The following is a 17,517-nucleotide window of genomic DNA, read 5'->3' on the forward strand; positions in this document are numbered from 1 at the left end:
TCATGACAAATTTGGTTTGACAGTGATGGACCAGTACCGACATGCACAGCTGGCTCACGCCATACACACCCAGTTCCCAGACATAGCCACTATACCCCTATGATCCCCCCTAGAGACCAACACTCTTCCGCAACATATTTCAGCCAAAGCCACCTCCACGCTCTACCAACCCCTTAACTCTTTCGGAACTAAAGAACTCAGTAAGCTGAAAGAGAGATGGGAAAGGGATCTGGGCGACCTGGAACCGGAAGACTGGGTAGACGCATTGATGTTCCCCCGAGAGATAGGTATCAAAGCCAAACTCAGACTGATACAACTCAGAATACTTCACTGCTCCTACTATCCTCGCATGGCCCTCACCAGATGGGGAGGGACCGGAGATGAGACATGTCTCTGATGCAAACTGGAGACGGGTACCTTTTTTAACATTATTTGGGACCGAGGTGCTACAAACCTTCTGGGATGAATGCATCAATACGGTTTCCAACATACTAGGTGTATCAATTTCCAAAAGAGCCCAAAATGACACTCTTGGGAATCTGGGGGGGGGGGAGGTCGACCTCACTAAATATGAAAAGTCGTTCCTAGCGGTGGCATTGGGAGCAGGGAAACGGCTGATCGCTGCAACCTGGGGCTCGGCAGACTCAATATGCTTGAATCGTTGGATCAATGAACTGAGCAGGTACGCATGTATGGAATGCCGCATCAACAATGCGAGGGGCTGCCCCCGAAAATTTGAAAAGATATGGTGAAAATGGCTAGACGTGTACTGAGAGATATCCCCTCCCCCCTATCGCCCTTCCCTCCCCTTCTCCCCTCTCCTCATCCAGGGACATATCACATAGCCAGAACTGCCACCCGTTTTCTGACTCTCGGGTGTACCCAAGGGACCCTTATGACTTTGCTACCTGCCATTGTCAATACTGCCATAATTTTCTTGATGAATGCCTATGTTTATGATATTTTGTTGTTGAAATCCAATTAAAAAAATGAAGAAAAGAAAAAAAAAAAAAGAAGAGGGTAACACACCTTGCACACCTAGCAACCCAAGCACGAATCCTGTTGAAGATATACGTCTATTTTTCTATTATCCCGGTGATCCAATTTATTAAGGTAAAGGTGATGGCTATTGCCATTTATGGAGCAGAGGTTTTCCTGGCTACGGACCGTGTATTGTGGATGGCACTGGAGGGTAGGATTTGGAGGAGAGTTTTGGCCCTACCACAGTGCACCCCAAAGCCTACAATTGGGTATGGACTGGGATTAACCTCCTTGTGTGCAATGATTGAGTGGAAAACTCTGTCGCTGTACAGAATGCGTCGAATGGATCCTCCAATTCGTGGGTTTAGGATCTTGAAAGAGGCCATAGAGGCTAAGACCGTACCTATTCTAAACGCCTGGTCCTCAGCGTGCACTAACATCTTAAAGGTGTTGTTCTGAATTAGACCCGTTGTAAAACCCGGACGCTATTAAAAACAAGCTTTGGAGGAAAGATTGGGATGACACCATCTCGGCTATGGAGTAGTATAAATCCTATTGCATCTTCAGGGTGGAATGCAGCTGAGGGAATTTCACCCCGGCTTATCTAAAATTGTTTCCATGTAGTACACTGCGAGTGAAACTTATGAGATTTAGACTGTACTTACTCCCTATCAAGAAAGTATTGATAAACAGGAAACAGAAACAGTGGCAGGAAATGGATGCCAGCTGTAGATTTTGCAAATGAGCATCACTCTACCACTTAATGATGTGCTACGAGGGGCTAACCGAGAAGAGAACACTACACCTGGGCAAAATACGTAATAGATTTGCCTCGTTGTCACCATATGAACGGTGGTTCAGTCTCATAAGTGGTGAAAGTGTGTCTCAAATCACTGCCTTGCTCAAATTTATGGACAACAGCCTCCTGGGGTTGGCATAGTAAATATAAGGGCCCCCTACGGTGATTTAAAGGGCTTTAATTGGGATGCATCCCAGGAGGATGGATCCATTCTCACACACGCCTAAAGTCCTTCGTTAAATTATTGCAACGCAGAACAGAATTACGATCAAAGTGTTATAGGATTTTTGGGTCGCCTTAAAAGCCTGTTTTGGTGGAAGCTACTTAATTGTGGTTTTTGTGTCTTTGTTTCTGTTTTAATTCTTCATATTCTAAGTGAAAGGTTTCAGGTAAACCAAATACTAATAAAAAGAAATAAATAAAAATAGCCAACTGATGGATCTCAAAATCTAACACCAACTAAAAATCCTCGGTCTTAAACATCCTGGCCACTTGCTATTTTTAAGACATTTTTCAATGACCCGGCAATTGGGGCCACCCGCTCGGCAGTCTCCATCTTGCTGTCCGTTCCAGCATCCCATTGCAAGAAAAGAGGAGGCTGAGGTTTCTCTGTACAAGGCTTTTGGCTCTAGGATTCCCAGCCACTTCCAATCACTCATGTTTTTTCAAAGCGGTAATTAAAAGAGACAACTGTGGATTCTTTGGAGGCATCCCACATGTTGAATATGGTTTTTGCTTCCACTACGGCTGTGTTCAGAATCTACCAAATGATCTAAGCCATGTCTAACACACCCTCCTGTTACAACATTGGTTATTTTATAATTCCATAAGAGAGTAACAATGGGACTGAAACCATTTAAGTTAATGTTGGTGATCCTGACGACAACCCCAAGCCCAAGTTGGTGCATTCTTGTTCCACAGAAGAATTTCCTGCTCACCCTGTTTTGCCCCTGGCTCATCAAATACATATTTCGTCCACTGAATATGCTCCACTATTGCCATCAATATGTCCACCCACTACTGGCCAGCTCCCTCAGGCGCCACAAAAGTAAGACCTCATTACAAAGTAGCCAGGATAGGAGTAAGATAATATTTAGCAATTATATGAACAAGCTACACTTTCTTTCAGGAGCAGAACACCGGTGTCATTTTTATATGATACATGGATCACACCAAAGAAGGGGGAATCACAAGATCATTTAAAAAAAAGAAATAGGAGGCCACTGTCCCAAAAGGTAAAATGTCACTTTAAGGTACAGAAACAGACCGGGAACACACAAGAATGTTTCTAATACATCCTAACCGTGACAGTGGGAGCTTTAGGCAATTAGAAGACTGAGCTCTTTCAATATAAGATGTCCTTGTGGTTTGGGAGCGACTCGAGATCACATAACAGACAAATGACAACAAGCAAGCGATTAATCTTATTCTAAAACAATCACTGCATGTTATCTTCAGGAAGAGCTGCTTCAGGAAAATATGTATACATAAAGCTGTACATGTGTGAACTTGTCATAGCGCAAACCACTTTGTCACACAATACATGTATGGTGTTAAAATTACTGATTCTGTAGTCTTCTGAAACAAAACTCTTGATAACAAAGGGGTAAGTCTAATACATTTTGCAAATGTTTGTTAAATGAATATTTATGGCTATATGACAAAGATTGACAATCCGATTGTGAAATAATTTCTTCCATCAATTATAGTTTTTTCACCATTACATTGCAAAGCAGCATCTTACCGTGACGAAATGGTTCAATAAGTACATCAGACTTTTCACATAATTTCTTTATCACCGCTACTCCCGCAGGGCTTTTCAGATTTAAGGCTATTGATCTTTTCCCACGTGCTAGTGTATCAGCATTCATGGGGCTTCTCGTTTTGTCAACTCGGATCACATGGGCCCCAAAATCTGCAAGTATCATTCCGCAGTAGGGAGCTGGGGCTAAACCGGCTAGCTCTAGGACACGTACCCCAGCCAAGGCCATTATGCTTTCCTTGAAAGGAAAAACAAAAACACAGTGTGATCTTTCAAGTACTCTGATGGAAACACAACAGAATAGTCTTTGAACAAAAACATCAGTAGTAGAAACAATTTAAGATTGACTTATCTCATTCAGTAAACTGAATAACAACAACACAGGCAAAATCTCTAACAGATTACTGAGAAACACTTTCACATCGGAATCTGGGAGAACTCACATTTTTCTATATGGACTTGAACCTTCTACAATAACATGGCCACTTTAAGAGAAGGGGTTTTGGAAAGCTGAATATGTTGTTGGCATGGCAACTTCGGCTGCGGCCTCCCTCTGGAACAGCCTCCCTGAAACTTGAGGAGAACCATCTCCGTTTCCGGAAGCACCTCAAGACCTTCCTCTTTGCTTCTGCTTTCTCTCCTCCTCTCCCCTGCTGAACTAACTAAAACTGCACTGGTCACCTGGCAAACGTCTGACCTCGGGCCCAGGTCCCCTCCCCACCAGCTGCACACCTGCACTGCCTCCCGGGTAACCTCAGCACTTGGGGGCTGCTTCTGTATACCTACATCCCCTACCAGCTCTGGACACTTGGTGTCTGCAGTTACCCCTGCATTTGCCACCAGCTGCCCGCAAAATAAGACGGAGCTAATGGTCTTTGGTCCAAGCCATGCCAGAGCCAAACTTAACAGCTCATATCAATCCTTCCACATAAAGAACATCCAAATCAAGGTGGTAGACGGAGTAAAAACATTAGGGATGTACATGGATTCGTCCATGAGTGCTGAAGCCCATGTTCTCCAATTAAATAAGAACTGCGCATACCACCTTTGTCTCCTCAAGTCAATCCGCCCCTACCTTAGCGAAGACAATTGCTCAATAGCCAGAGCCACCATCCTATCAAGGCTGTATTACCGCAATGCCCTTATGTTGGGAGCAAATAAGGGCCATATCGCCAAATGCTAAATTATCCAAAATAATTCAGTAAGGATAATAAAAAGGAAGTCCACAAACGAACACATAAGCGAGGATAGAAGGAATCTACACTGGTTAGCGGTTGAGTAAAGAATTGCATTTAAGGCTATGACGCTGACACACACATGCATCCACGGGACTGCCCCGTCCTACCTGAAAACCAAACTGGTCACGAATGTACCAAGACGGGCTCTCCGATTGGACTCAAAGGTCAAATCGAAATTGGCAGATTCAAAAAGGCTAACAGACTTGAGAAAGCCTTCCATATCAAAGCAGCCACGATGTGGAACAATCTGCCCATCTCTTTAAGACTAGAACAAAAACACACAAGCTTCCAGAGAAAACTCAAGACACATTTGTTCAAATGGTAAACCGGTCCTAAGAAAAGGATACCCTAATGACGTACTGAGCGCCTTGTCCTGTGATTTTATGTGTTTTGTCCCCACATCTGCATGTCAGTGCCCTGATGCTTGGGAGCTGCTGGCGCTATATAAACAAATAAATAAAAACAAAATTGTTTTATTTATTCTATTTATTATTACTGTTGATTCGATGTACTGCACTGCCCCCACCTCCTCCCCTCCTGCACTATCCCTTTCCCCCTCCCCTGCACTTGCACAATCTCAATGTCACCTGCCTTAGTAAGATCGTTGTCTCTGTCCTCCCTCTGTTCCCACTCCCTTGCCTCGTCACGCCTTGAAACACTTGTGTATAGGGGTGTTATAAATGCCATATCATAACTGGCACCAATTATGGCATGCATTAGCTAAATCAAATATTGTTTCCCCTTTCCATTTAAATAAATGGATTGATTTACTTAAGTAAATGTGGAATTGGATTCCCTATCCAATTATATAGGTTGGTAGAAACTGCTACCCTACACATACTAGATGCAATTTTTAAAACCTTGGTTGATGGTGGTTCTTACTACGGATTTTACTTGACTCCTCTGCGGCATTCGACGTGATTACCACAAAATTACTTTTGGAAATCTCATTGAATCGTATGAAGATTAGAGGTTAAAGTTTGGATTGGTTTCCAATCCTTTCTTTGTAATAGGCAACACATGGTTTTCAAGGGAGGAAAGCATTCAGATACTCTTGCAGTCTCTTTTGCAGTAAGAGTGGGTGAAGGCCTATGACCACTTCCTGCTTGGCATTGGATATGACCACTTCCTGTTTGGCATTGGATACATTGTGCTAATCTGCCTCAAAATGATATATAATGCCCGAGGCCCTTGTTTTTCCCGAATACTCGCCTCTAATTTAATAACTCCTTGATGGGCCGCAACCATGAGGAGCACAGCCCTCTGTGACAGGTTTTCTGGTAGCACAATCTTCAGCTGCTACTGAGAATTTGTGTATAATGTTCATCAGCACTCGAGTTCCTTTTCTTGCTTCAGGGGTACAGTGGCCATTTTCTGCTAGTTTCAATTTTTCTGACCAGTGAGCCGCTTCAAGCCATTCATGTTGTTGAGTTGTCACTTTTCTGCTCTTTTTTGCCATTGCAGGTCAGAGTTGCCTTTGGGTTATAAGCGGCAGGAGGGTGTTCATCTTTAGTATGAATATGGTTTCATGAGCAGTGGTCCTCCTGCATTCAGAAGGCTCTTAGCAGCTCTCTAAGCAGTTGTGTACCATCAGAAGATATACTATACAATCAGCCACAGTATGTCACCATCTCTATGAATCTGTGCTCCTGTTATATATTTCTGGGTGCCGTGTCAGACTTGATGTCCTGAACCTTTTAAGGCTGGCTGACACTTCTTTACTAGAGAATATATGCCCAACAACTTCCTGTTTGCAATTATAGAGTTTCACATTGTTTTAATACAGAGTCAGGCCACTACTTAGCGGGCCACTCAGCACAGCTCGGAATTGCTTGTTATGAGGTATTTTCTTTGACAGAGAAGCACAAGTTACTTACCCCAGGTAACATTCTTTCGACTGGATGTTCCTCCCACGTATTCCTCATCTTTGATATTCAATATCGAGCTTCAGCTGCTTTGGCACATTTTTTCGGCAGAGGGAGCTGTGCGTCGATACAGTCAACTCAATGTCCCTCAAGGGCCTTCATCTCGAGGATGATGTCATCAAAGGCATATATAGCACACGCAGTGCCCGTTGGCTTCAGTTCTGTTTTCTTATAGTAGAAATATCTGCATAACCACAGGTTTGACCGTGCTCAGCTTTAAAGGAGCAAAATCTGTAATAGCATGGGAAATTCTACTGTGGGGTAGGTTGGGAGGGCAATGAGGAATAAATGGGAGGATATCCAGTCGAAACATTAACAAAGGTAAGTAACTTGTTCTTCTAATGGATTGTGTTCTCCCACGTATTCCTCATCTTTGATCTCCAAAGCAGCATTAGATTTGGTGGAGGGAGTAGAATTTTGTTTTTAATGGTTTTCATGAACCAAACGCAGGACTGCTTGTCCAAAGCTCCCATACTAACCGAGGGAAGACTCCAGGCAGTAATGTTTTGTGAACGTGTGAATAGTAGACCGCATTGCTGTGTCACAAATACTTTTTATCGGTACACCCCTTTGCAGGGCTGTAGAGGTAGCCATGCCCTTGGTGGAATGGGCCCTTAATCCTTCAGGAGGATCCTTGCCCGCCAGTCTAACATTCCAAAATTGCCAGAATAATCCATCTGGATAAGTTTTTCTAACAGCCTGACCCAGTTTGTGGCCTTTATAGCCATGAAAAGCTGATCATCAATGCAGAGTTTTGATACTCTTGATATATAAAGGCTCAGAGCTCTGCGAGGATCCAACCTATGAAACCTCTCCTCCTCCTTGCCAGGTAGAGGTGGGGGATAGAAAGAAGGTAGAACTATTTTCTGTCCTACATGAAAATCAGAAATGATTTTGGGTAAGAATGAAGCCTTAACCCTCAGAACAACCCTTATGGAAGATAGTAAAGGGTGGCTTGGATGAAAGTGCCTGCAATTCTCTCACTCGGGCAGAAGTTAGAGCTACCAAGAGAATCGTTTTAAAAGTTAACAACCTTAATGGACATGAGTGTAAAGATTCAAAAGGTGCAAATATTAGACATTTTATTACCAGATTAAGGTCAAAAATTTAAAAATGAAAAGGAGATGGGGGAACACATTGGCAAGCACCTTTAGAAATGGAGTCACCATTGACATTTTGAATTATGAACATTCCTCCTACGAGCGCTTAAAGATGGACAGCAACGCCAAACAGACTTCAATAGTTCCAACCTGTAGCCACAGATTGGCTAAGGATAGTAGAAAGGATAAAACATCCAGTGTTTTGCACAGAAAAAGGTCTACATTCTTATCTTTGCACCAGCTGCAGAAATTGTTCCAACGGCAAAGGTACAAGGTCTTTGTTGCGGGCCTTCTGGCCGAAAGCAAAATCTCCATTACGTCATCTGGGAGGACCAGTGTGTCTCAGCCTCTCAGAAATCATGCGTGAAGGCTGAGTGTCTTGACCTCTGGATGGAGAACCCGATCCTCCTCTCGCGAGAGAAGGTCCTCTCTTTGTGGAAGACGCATTGGAAGGCAGATGGACATGTCCAGGAGGTCTGGGTACCACATTCTCCTGGCCCAATCCAGGGCAATTAGAATAATGCGTTTCCCCAACTTTCTAAACCTCTTGGTCACGTGAGGAATGACAGGGACTGGTGGAAACACGTACAGGAGTGGAAACTCCCATTCCACTACGAACGCGTCTCCTAGAGCTCCTTGGGGGAAATTACCTGGAGCAGTACAGTTCGCACTTCCGGTTGACACTCTTCGCAAACAGATCCACTTGAGGGGTTCCCCCAAAGGCTGAAGAACTCTTAAAGGACTTCCTGCACTAGTTCCCACTCGTGGGAGACTGTGCTATGCCTGCTCAGAGTCCGCAGGCGTGTTCTCTCCGGCTACGTGAACTGCTGATAGAGAGATTCCTCCTTGAATTGCCCAGTACTAGAGCTGCATTGCCTCTTTGCACAGTGGTAGTGGCCCTACACCACCTCTCTTGTAGAGGAAATACACAGCCACTGTGTTGTCTGTCATTAACAGGGCATTCTATCCCCATACGGAGGGCAGGAAGCCCTTCAGTGCTAGTTTGATTGCCCTGAGCTCCAAAAGATTGGTATCTAGTTTGGACTTTGATGGAGACCAATGACCGCTGATTGTCATATCGTTGGTATGGGCTCCCCACCCCGTGAGTGAGGCGTCCGTCACTACTTGTTAAGCTGGGTATCACGTGAGTGAAGCGTACCTGAAGACTTGGAAGAAGATCTTTACGTGGCAGCCAGACTGACGAGCGTATGACGCGAGGAACCGGCCTCTCCGCCACCCAAGGTTTTAACAAGGTGGAAGATGGACCGACTCCCAACGCCACGGGACGCACTCTCCTGATTTGCGTGGCGTCAGGACAGTGCAAGCACTGACAGGAGAGGCAGATGTCGAATGTCCAAAGACTGAAGTCCGAAGTTGGTGGTAGAGCCGGACAACCGCAACCACTGGAGGAACAAGGATGGCAGGCAGGTGGTAGATCCGACTGGAAGCAGCTGGGAGACTCAATGCCCCAAAGGAAACAGGTGATGGCTCAGGCAGAGTGTGGGAACCAGACCCAAGAACAGGGCTGGGAACCCAACCCAGGAACAGGACTGGGAACCCAACCCAGGAACAGGACTGGAAAACCAACCCAGGAACAGGACTGGGAAACCAACCCAGGAACAGGACTGGGAAACCAACCCAGGAACAGGACTGGGAAACCAACCCAGGAACAAGACTGGGAAACCAACCCAGGAACAGGACTGGGAAACCAACCCAGGAACAGGACTGGGAAACCAACCCAGGCACAGGACTGGAAAGGACTGAGAAGGGGAACCCAGGGAAAACGAAACAGTACCCAAGGGAAGAACTCAGGAACCCAAAAGGAACCCCAAGACCCCAAAGGGAGAAGGACCAGAAAAGCTGCAGGGGCAGGAACCCAGGGAAGGGTTTACACAGAAGCTGGAGACAGAGTAAGGCCGGAACTGGAAGGTAGCAAAACGAGCGAAAACACGATCAGGGCAAACCGCGTTGAGCCGCGACTTGCCCCTGATCGGGACTCGCTTTATAGGATGGCCGGCACCCGAGAGAGGCTTGAAACGCAAGCCGCCTCGTTACTGGGTGCCGGCACATCCAAAGCGAGGCTCGGAACACGAGCACTCGCCGTGGAGAGAGCCCAATCAACTGCGCATGTGCGGAATCGAGACCGTGGTGTCCCGCGCATGCGCAGAGGACTCCCGACGGGAACCCCAGTAGCTCTCCCCATGGCGGATCCCCGCAAGCGGAAGCGCGGGTAGATCCGCCAAGAGAGGAGAACGAGTAGGAGCAGAGGACCCCGGTCTCCAGGTAAGTAGCGTGACACTATGACCCCTCCCAGGAAGACCCAGGGCCCCAGGCTTCCAAGGGAACTTCTCGTAAAAAGCACGCACTAGACGAGGTGCGTGTACATGCTGTTGTGGTTCCCAAGTGCAGTCACAAGCTGAGTATCCCTTCCAATCCACTAGAAGAACAAGTTACTTTCTTACCTGGTAACGTTCTTTCGATGGGATGGTCCGACGACGTATTCCATATCTATGACATGTAATCACCACAGCTGTGCTGCTTCGGAAACTTTTTTCGGCGTCTGCGTCCTGCGTCGATGCGCCATCGTCGAGGACCTCCTCCGACGTCCGACGTCATCCGATGTGATAAGTAGGACGCACGACGCCCGTAGCCTCAGTTGTAGTTTTTTCCCCCAGAACGTGTGACATAAGTCAACTGCCAGTCAGACACAAAGCCTTGGGGAACGTAAGCTGCAATCGCAAAAGAAATTCTGCAGCGGGGGAAGGCAGGGCGGGAGCGATATGGAATACATCGTCGGACCATCCCATCGAAAGAACGTTACCAGGTAACTTGTTCTTCGAGGGGATTGGGTCCTCCGACGTATTCCATATCTATGACAGACTCCCAAAGCAGTGCCAGAGCAAGGAGGAGGGAAAGAATTTAGAATCAAAATTTAGAATAGCCAATCAAATAGCAGAGCAAAGGACCGCCTTGCCAAAGGCCAGATCCTGCCCTCGGATGGAATCGAGGGAATAGTGACGTACAAATGTATGTACTGAGGCCCAGGTGGCTGCATCACAGATGTTGCGAATAGGAACACCCCTCTGCAGGGCAGTAGATGCAGCCACACCCCTGGTAGAATGGGCCCGCATGCCAGCCAGCGGGTCCTTACCCGCCAAGTGGTAACACTCCGAGATGGCTAAAATAATCCAGCGAGACAAAGTCTGTTTCGTCACAGCTTGCCCCAAACGCTTCCCAGCGTAACCAATAAAGAGTTGATCGTCCACTCTGACCCGGGACATGCGTGAAACATAAAAGCTTAAAGCTCTCCTAGGATCAAGCCTATGGAGCCTCTCCTCTTCCTTACCAGGATGCGGAGGAGGATAGAATGCCGGAAGAACCACCTTCTGGGCCAAATGAAATTCCGTCACTACCTTCGGAAGAAAAGAAGGACGAACTCGAAGGACAACCCTGTCCTTGTGAAATACAGTGAAGGGTGGCTTAACTGCTAGTGCCTGTAACTCACTCACTCTGCGAGCGGAAGTAACCGCAACTAAAAACACAGTTTTCAGAGTTAACAGCCTCAAAGGGCAAGAATGTAAAGGCTCAAACGGAGCACCCATAAGAAACCTAAGAACAAGGTTTAAATCCCAACCGGGCACCAGGAAAGGTGACGGAGGGAACACATTAGTGAGCCCTTTCAGAAACTGTGAAATTAAAGGGATCTTAAAGTAAGAACACTCTTCAGGCGAGTGCTTAAAGATGGACAGCGCTGCCAGGTAACCTTTAATGGTACCCACTTGCAAGCCCCTGGGGCCAAAGAAAGTAAAAAGGACAGAACCATGGGGATATCACATGCAAAAGGATCCACATTCTGAACTCTGCACCAGTCGCAGAACTTACGCCAACGGTACAGAGACTTAGTTGCTGGCCTTCGGGCCGAAAGCAACACCTCCATCACGTCTTCAGGGAGGTCCCAATCCTTATACCTCAACCTTTCAGAAGCCAAACGTGAAGGTTGAGGGATCTGACCTCTGGATGGAGAACCTGACTCCCCTCCCGTGAGAGCAGATCGTCTCGGTAGGGAAGACGACGTGGAGGGCAGATGGACAAGTCGAGAAGGTCCGGGTACCACGTCCTCCGAGCCCACGCCGGAGCAATGAGGATCATCCTGGAACCGAACTTCCGTAACCTCCGCAGCACTTGCGGGATGACGGGGACTGGAGGAAACGCGTACAGCAGCGGGAATGACCACTCCACCACGAACGCGTCTCCTAAGGCTCCTTTTGGAGGAAATTCCCGCGAGCAAAACCTTTCGCACTTCCGGTTGACACTGGAGGCGAAGAGGTCCACTTGAGGGGTCCCCCAAAGGGCGAAGATCTCCAGGAGAATCTCCTGAGCCAACTCCCACTCGTGAGAGATCGCGCTCTGCCTGCTCAGAGCTTCCGCCGTCACGTTTTCGTCTCCAGCCAGATGAACTGCCGAGATCGAAACATCCTGCTGGATGGCCCAGAACTCGAGCTGCATCGCCTCCCTGCACAGAGGAAGTGACCCTACCCCCCCCCCTTTTTGTTGAGGTAGTGCATGGCCACTGTGTTGTCCGTCAGGATCAGGACATTCTTTCCTCGCACAGTCGGCAGAAAAGCCTTCAGGGCTAGCCTGACGGCCCTCAGCTCCAACAGACTGATATGGAGTCTGGACTCCGACGGAGACCAACGACCGCTGACTGTCAGCCCATTGGCATGAGCTCCCCATCCCGTGAGGGATGCATCCGTCACGATCGTCACCTCCGGCCAGGGAAGCCAAAATGGAGCCCCCTTCATCAAGTTGCCTTCGACGGCCCACCACAGAAGGTCCCGGGCGACCGAGGGCGGCACCTGAACCGAGTCCGACATCCTGCCGGAGGACTGCGACCAATGCGTCTTGAGTGCCCACTGCAAAGATCTCATCCGCAGGCGAGCCTCTGGCACCAGAAGAATGCAGGATGCCATGAGGCCGAGCAACCTCAAGAACTCGGAGCGTCTGGGCATGCTGAAACTTGTGCACCATCTGCTGAATGTGAAGAGCCCTCACCTGGGGAGGAAAACACTGCCCCAGGGAAGTGTCAAGCACTGCTCCGATGTACTGGAGCCGCTGTGCTGGCGTCAAATGAGAGAGAAGCCCAGCCTGTGAAGGGAGTGGCAGGTGACGGATAGATGATCCAGGACTTGCTCGGGAGAGCTCCCCCTGATCAACCAATCGTCCAGGTAGGGGTAGACGTGAATCCCCCCTTGCCTGAGATGCGCTGCCACCACCACCATGAGCTTGGTGAAAACCCTCGGGGCGGAGGTCAATCCGAACGGCAGGACCCGAAACTGAAAGTGCGAGTCACCAACCGCGAACCTCAGGTACTTCTTGTGCTTGGGATGGATCGGCACATGGAAGTAAGCATCCTTGAGGTCGAGTGACACCAACCAGTCCTGAAGCTGAAGGGCCTGGAGGACTTGAGAGAGAGTAACCATCTTGAACTTGTCCTTCCTGAGGAGTTTGTTCAAACCGCGCAAGTCCATGATGGGTCTCAATCCCCCGTCTTTCTTGGAAATCAAAAAATAAGGGGAATACCATCCCTTGTTCCTCTCCGCTACAGGCACCAGTTCTATGGCGCCTTTCTCCAGCAGGGCTTGAATTTCCTGCGCAAGGAGCGGATCCGGACTCTGCAAAGAGGTTCCCCGGTGGATTGTCGCGAGGCCTGTGCCGAAAGGGAAGACAGTAGCCGTGGGTTATGATCTCCAGAACCCACACATCTGAAGTAATGGCTTGCCACTCTACAAGATGCTGCGCCAGCCTTCCCCCAACCGGCGAACCATGGGACATGGCCTCATGACTGAGTGGGAGCGGCTGCGGCATTACCTGAGGGCAAAGAGGCAACTGCCCGAGTGGCCTTGGCACCACGGGTACCCTGTCGTCCACCTCTGGTACCCCTGCGTTGGCCTCTTTGACTGACAGCTCCTCTCGCTTTACTGAAGGATGAGTAATAGCGAAAGGAACCACCCCTCCACTGCTGTCCCCTAGGACGAAAAGGCGGAGGTTGGCGAACTGCAGCGCCCAACGACTTTGCTGCAGCTTTTGAGGTCTGCAACCTCTCAAGGCTCTCGTCAGCCTTGCTGCCAAAAAGGTGTTCACCGTCAAAGGGCATGTTGAGGAGTCGGGACTGCACATCAGGAGTAAACCCCGACTTCCGCAACCACGCAAACCTGCGTATCACAGTGATCGCCGCCATGGACCTACTGACGCATTCAGCTAAGTCCAAACCCGACTGAACGGACTCACACATGGCATCCTTACCATCCTGGACCATAGCAAGGAAACCATCCCGTTCGTCCCCTTCGGGAATATGTTCAGCCGCTAACGCAACACAGTTCCACAGAGTGTGCGTGAAACGAGACAAGGCACAAACGGAGTTGGCCGCCTGAAGCGCCATACCACCAGAAGAAAACACTTTCTTCGCCCAGCCATCAAAACGTTTGTCGTCCCTATCAGGAGGGATGGTAGGGTACGACGCCTGCTTTGCCGGGGCCGTGGCCGCCTGCACCACCAAACTCTCCGGAGTGGGGTGCCTGGTCAAGTAGCAGGGGTCGCTACTGGCTGGACGGTATTTTCTCGACAAGGATCTGCCCACCGCCGGGAGACTCTCCGGAGCAGTCCAAGCCGCCGCCACCCTTCTCTGTAAAGCCATATGGAACGGCAGTACCGGGTCAGTTGGGGGACCAACATCAAGGATGTCCATCAGATCATCCTGCATAAACTCCCCTGGGGGAGCAGACCATCCCAAGTACTCAGAAACCCTAGCAATAAGGCGCCGGTACGAGGAATCGGCATGAGAGCCAGGCTCAGGCCTACAAAACTCCCCCTCCGGAGAGGTGTCCAGTCCACTGGCATCATGCAGTGACTGTCTCAAATCGTCAAACTGACTATGGCCCGAGACAATTTCATCTGGAACCTGACTAGGAACTAGGCCATCAGAATCCTCCTCCGCCTCTGAAATATAGTCCAGGTGGCGAAAAGAAGGCACCCGAGAGTGCTTGCTCTTAACCAGAGCCTTCCAAGGGGGTTCACCCGTGCCACGGGGTACCTCTGGCACGAAAGGCGTCGATGGCGTCGAGCGAATCGGCGCCAGCGTCGAGAGAACCGGCATCGGCGCCGAGAGGATCGGCGTCGAGGAAATTGGCGTCAACGTCAGATGCAGCGCCTCCAGCATCGGCAGCGTCGACACAGCCCTCGAGGCCGGAGCCCCGAGCGTGTCCCTCGACGACCTGAGCGTCGACGGCTTCGACGACTTCCTCGGAGCCAGAGCCTCGAGAAAGCCTGTCGTTGCCCTCGACGCCTCAGACGTCGATGTCTTCTTCGAAGACCTCACAGGTGCACACGGTCTCGAACACGTCGAGGACCGGGACCTGGAACGGGTACGTCGAGAACGAGTCTCCTTGTCCGAACGGGACGTCTCCCGTGACTCTTGCGAGCGGTGTCTCTAGACCTCTCATGACCGACCCCACTCGGGGGAGCGGACGGCTTAGTACCCTGCGACTCAAGAATCGCCAGCATTTTCTTCCCGAAGGAAGCCCATTCCTCCGGCGTCGCACGGCTGGTGGGGTAAGCGACGTGCCGGGCAGAGTCCTCCGAAGAGGACCTGGAAGACGACCGTTGTCGACGCTTCCGAGAATGCCTCGAAGAGGCTGAGGAGTGGCGAGACCGACTCCTAGAAGGAGACCCACGAGACTTCCGACGATGATGCAGAGAGTCACCGCTCGAATCATCCGTCGAAAGCCCCGCAGACTTCGACTTCCGGGGCTTGGACACCCGACCTACCGACAACTTCTTCTTACGTTCGCGTAAGGCTTTGGACGTGAGCGACTGGCAGTCGATACAGTCATCCGTGTCGTGGGCCTCCCCGAGGCACCAGAGGCAGGCGTCGTGCGAGTCCGTCACCGACATCTTGGACCCACACTCCCCGCACTTCTTGAAGCCCGGACGCGGGGTCGAAGACGAAGTAGAAGACATCTTCACACAAAGGATTTTCACAAAACGAACAGGTTCGAAGAACCGAGAAGAACAGAACTCCAAAGAGTCGAGGCGTTTAACCGAGAAACACGAAGCAACACGTTCGCGGAAAAAACGGAACTGAGGCTACGGGCGTCGTGCGTCCTACTTATCACATCGGATGACGTCGGAGGAGGTCCTCGACGACGGCGCATCGACGTCATCGACGCAGGACACAGACGCCGAAAAAAGTTTCTGAAGCAGCACAGCCCTCTACGAAAGCGGGCATCACAAATCTCCTGAACCTCAAATTCGGGGACACCCTGAACTAAAACTGGGGCCGGGCGAAGAGGGGTACGACCAAAGGTGTCATTGACGTGAGGTTTCAGAATGGAAACATGAAAGACTGGCTGAATATGCCAAGAACGTGGGAGCTCAAGGCGAAAAGCTACAGAGGACAGGCGCTTGGTTATCCTAAATGGGCCGAAATAACGTGGAGCCAGCTTAACCAGCAAATTGTGAAGTGGCAAATTCCTAGATGATAACCAAACCTTATCCCCCACCTGGAGATCTGGTTCCACACATCGCCTTCTGTCAGCCTGAACCTTCATACGACTCCTTGTAAACTCCAAAGTCTTACGTGCCACTTCATGTTGTCTCTGAATGGAAGACACCAGGTCATCAGCAGACGGAACCGTACTAGCGGGTACAGGATGGAAGGGCATCAGTTTCGGATGCTGGCCAGAAGAACAGTAGAACGGACTGATTCCAGTAGAGGAATGGATGGAATTATTGTACGAAACTTCAGCAAAGTCCAGACACGCCTTCCAGTTGGACCGAGTAGCGTTGGCAAAGCAGCGAAGATACCCCTCTAGGGTCTGATTGGTCCATTCGGTGAGGCCATTGGTCTGCGGATGATAACCAGAGCTCATGGCCCTGTGAATGCCAAGATGGCCACATACCCTACTCCAGAAAGATGAGACAAACTGCGATCCCTGATCAGAAATAATCTTTTCTCGAAGGCCATGTAAGCGATATACTTCATGCAGGAAGGATGATGCCATCTGAGAAGCCGTGGGTATCTTGCTAAAGGGAATGAAATGAGCGTATTTCGTAAAGCAGTCAATTACCACCATTATGCAGGTACATCCGTCGGAGGGAGGTAGGTCTACAATAAAGTCTGTGGCTATGGTGTGCCACGGGTACGGTGACAATTCCGTAGGAAGAAGCAGTCCTAGACGTTTTCTTCTCGGTACTTTAGTCTGGGCACAGACGGGGCAGCTCTCCACATACTTCTTGACGGAACTGGCCCACCCCGGCCACCAGAATTGTCGGGACACTAGTTCTTGCGTAGCTTTAATTCCTCGATGTCCCCAATCAAAGTCATGAAAACCATGTAGTATGCCATCACGGATAGGCCCTACTGGAATGTACAACCTCTTCTGGAAAAACAGCAAACCGTCTCGTGCTGACACCAATGATTGCTGCAGTAGGTTCGCTCGTTCTGGATCTGCTTGGGTAGCATCAAAAATGGCTTGCAGGTGAGGAGACAGTGACAACAAGAAATGGTGTGGGGAAATCAATGGGGAACTCCCACCAACCTCTCTCTCCACCCTCTCCAGAGAACGAGATAAAGCATCGCCTTCAGATTGGCGGTACCAGGGATGTAGGTAACATGGAACTGAAATGGAGAAAAAAAGAAAGCCCATCTAGCCTG

General features: G+C 49.4%; 1 protein-coding gene across 5 annotated transcripts in view; it reads right to left on the reverse strand.

The window, feature by feature from the left end:
• Positions 1–17,517, reverse strand: part of AMACR (alpha-methylacyl-CoA racemase) — an 809,944-nt gene that overhangs the window by 565,336 nt on the left and 227,091 nt on the right. For all 5 annotated transcript variants that reach the window (XM_069627095.1, XM_069627093.1, XM_069627094.1 and 2 more), the window contains one exon: positions 3,525–3,780. In XM_069627095.1, the coding sequence (XP_069483196.1) occupies positions 3,525–3,771 (247 nt within the window). In that variant the 5' untranslated portion in view covers positions 3,772–3,780. The remainder of the gene's footprint in view (positions 1–3,524; positions 3,781–17,517) is intronic.

The sequence above is a fragment of the Ambystoma mexicanum genome, chromosome 6p (genome assembly GCF_040938575.1).
Source record: "Ambystoma mexicanum isolate Mex_15411 chromosome 6p, UKY_AmexF1_1, whole genome shotgun sequence".
NCBI classification, from domain to species: Eukaryota; Metazoa; Chordata; class Amphibia; order Caudata; family Ambystomatidae; genus Ambystoma; species Ambystoma mexicanum.